This window comes from Pteropus alecto, unplaced genomic scaffold, assembly GCF_000325575.1.
Source record: "Pteropus alecto unplaced genomic scaffold, ASM32557v1 scaffold110, whole genome shotgun sequence".
NCBI classification, from domain to species: Eukaryota; Metazoa; Chordata; class Mammalia; order Chiroptera; family Pteropodidae; genus Pteropus; species Pteropus alecto.
The window spans coordinates 12,183,153-12,186,214 of NW_006431920.1; the positions used below are offsets into that span (position 1 = coordinate 12,183,153).

At 36.7% G+C, this 3,062-nt stretch overlaps 1 protein-coding gene across 2 annotated transcripts in view; it reads right to left on the reverse strand.

The window, feature by feature from the left end:
* Positions 1-577: 577 nt before the first annotated feature.
* RPL37A (ribosomal protein L37a) overlaps positions 578-3,062 on the reverse strand; it is a 3,675-nt gene continuing 1,190 nt past the window's right edge. The window contains exons 3-5 of one of the 2 annotated variants that reach the window (XM_025043320.1): positions 2,494-2,550; positions 1,846-1,928; positions 578-704 (exon numbers count right to left, since the gene is read on the reverse strand). In XM_025043320.1, coding sequence (XP_024899088.1) covers positions 641-704; positions 1,846-1,928; positions 2,494-2,550 — 204 coding nt within the window. In that variant the 3' untranslated portion in view covers positions 578-640. Of the gene's footprint in view, positions 705-1,845; positions 1,929-2,493; positions 2,638-3,062 lie in introns of those variants that run through there. The other variant, XM_006906738.2, reaches the window with a different exon arrangement.

The window sequence follows — 3,062 nt, forward strand, 5'->3', positions numbered from 1 at the left end:
CAGTAATGTGCCAAATACAAAGTATAGAAAAACTGGCAATTATGTGATGGACTGAATAAAGGTGATGAAAGTTTATCATAATCTTATCCTTCATAACTCTTTAAATACCTCCAAGGAACTTCATTTTTTATTAGTGTGACCATATATAGCAACTTAAATAATTCAATCCTGTGAATCCATGTGTATAATAAACTGAAAAATGAAGAATGATGTAGATATTTGCAAAGTTTGTTCTGAAATTCTAATTGTTTTCTGAAGATGCTGATACATGGTTTGACAAAACACCAGGAGGAAGTATGTGTCATCCTACCTTTAGAAACACTTAAAAATTAACTGCGATTTAAAAATAAAAGTGCGCAATTTGAACAAACGTTATCTCCAAGAAGTTAAACTGGCAAAAAAAAAAAAAAACTTAGCTAAGACACATACCTAAACTGTTAAGGCTTATATTTGTATGTCACATATTATTTGGCTACTGAAAAATTAGAAAGATTTGCATTTCCAAGTCTTTGTTGAGAAAGCAAAATCAGTGCAATGCAACCCAGAATGTCTAATTAATAAAATTAAGAAACTAAAGTAATTTTGTTACATAAATTAACCCATTTATTACAGGCTAGCAATATTTCAAATTGTGGAGCTTCTACTGGTCTTTCAATTCCTTCAGTCTTCTGATGGCAGACTTTACTGTGACGGCAGAAGTGGTGCTGGAAAGAAAAACAAATTTGGTTCCAACATAATTAACTATGTTAACATATGAAATGCCTGAATACATTTGCCTCATTTTTACATTATAATCTTAATGATGGCATCTTTTTAGAGTCATGATGTATGCTCTTGCAGAATTAGACAGGCAAGCTCATGCATCTGATTTCTCAGACAACAGAGCATAAAAAAATTAACAGAAATGGTTGCAAGAGGCTGACCTAACCTCGTTAAAAGGGGATGAAAAAAATGTCAGAAGAAATATGACTACGAAAGTTTTGAGATTCAGGAACTGTACCTGAAAAACCATCATTCCTCCTCGTAAGTATATGAATGCTAATTCATTTTACTATCACAACCAAGAGAGCACCCCAGTCTTTTTCCCTTCTGCCCTCATAAAACCCTACGGAGGCGCATATATCTATATATCCACGATAATACAACATTTCCCAATGTTTTATAGTGCTTCAATTTTAAATTTAAATTAAAAATTTAAGTTTTTCAACCACACTAGCCATTTTACATGTGTGTGGCCAGTATACAGGATAACGCAATGTAAACACCGGCTAGAAGAACGCCTCGGCCTTCAGGGTCAGCAACGAATTCCAAATTCCAAGATTAGAGGCTTTGACTTACAGAAATGGATGAACATTAAGTGGTGACCCAATCTATAACCAGTATAGAAAGGTTAATCTCAGCAATATCACCTGGCTCTTGTCCAGAACACAAAGCTTAAAAGGTCCAACCAATACTATTTAGAATAATAGCAAAGGTGTGGTGGTCCACATGGCCTCAAGTTTCCACATACAGGAATAAGCTAACTGACCTCTTTTTATGAAAGCAGCTTGCAATGCCAAATCAAGGTTCAGTACAGACTCAGTCCCATTAACGAACCTCTACAATATGACAACGTTCATGACGATGCTCCTAAACTATAAAATTCTAAAGTAACGTAGACTTTATCTCAGTGCTTTCCTTTCTACTCTTTGAATAACTGAAAACTCACTTGTACTTTCAAGTCCTGAAAATACAAAAGCATTCCTACTTTCTCAGTCTTGTAGAGTTAAAACTAGCCCATACAGCATTGAAGCTGGAAAGTGACATGGTCCATACTTCCAAAATACCACAAAGAAATGAACTCACTTGTAGGTCCAGGCACCACCAGCTACTGTTTTCATGCAGGAACCACAGTGCCAGATTCCCACAGCTCTTCTCTTCATCTTGGTCTGTAAAACACAATCAATTTTCCCTATGAACCAAATGTAAGCCTTTTACCTGACGAACATGCTGGAGTCTAACTTACACTAGATAATTAAAGTTGGCGTGTTTTATGACATATTGTGGTTCTAATACCACAAAGCTCTCTAATGCAAAATTTGCATTCACCACGGTGATACTGCCAGAGATGTGCAAGATCCCACTCCATCCTCCCACCCAAAAAAATTGCTGTAACACAGTATTTTGCAAACATATATTGAATGAAATTATCTAGCAGCACCGGTACACCAAAGTGACAGAATCATTTCCCATAAAACAGGTTTGGCTTCGGCCAGGGCTCTTTGTCAAATAATGTTTTATCCTTTAGTTTCCAATTTCTTTTTAACGAAAAATGTTTTACAAAAACTAAAATTAGCAACATCGTCATCCCACAACTCATCAACAGTATGTGCGATTCTAACTGCTCAACAATTTCGAACCAGCACCTGTTTATCAAATTTCTTCAACAGAGGCCTCATTATGTAAGGATATCTTCGCTCCGCCCCCCCTCCCCCCCAATAGAGACCGTCTTACTTTGCCACAGAAGGAGCAAGTGTACTTGGCGTGCTGGCTGATTTCAATTTTCTTCACCATTTTCCTGAGGGAGGCGCCATAACGAGTCCCGTATTTACTGATGATTCTGACCTTAGTGTGTTCAGCCATGTTGCTGAAAACCAGGTCAGAACCCAGAGAACCCAATGATATCTTATCATTGCGAAGCTAGGTTTTTGGTGGCTGCTGTGATAAAAACCAAGTACTGCATGAAAATCAGTATGGAACAGGAAATGAGAGTGACAGTGCCAATCTGATTCCAAGGTTTGAGAAGGTGTCAGTGTCCAAGAGGCACACAAATCTCACTAGTAAGTAACTGTAGTTCTGTAAAAATGAAGTACAAGTTTTTTCTTTTATGTGTATTGTATTTTTCAAATGGCTAAATTGTTAGGACATACATATTTATTAAATTTTTGGACACAGCTACATAATAAAATAAATAGAACTGTTTGGGCCTATGAGTTCTGTGAAAAAATTTTTGAGACAATACGAACTGTGAAAGTTTGGGACCTCTGGCTTACTCTGTAAGGTAATGTCTTGATACGCACCAT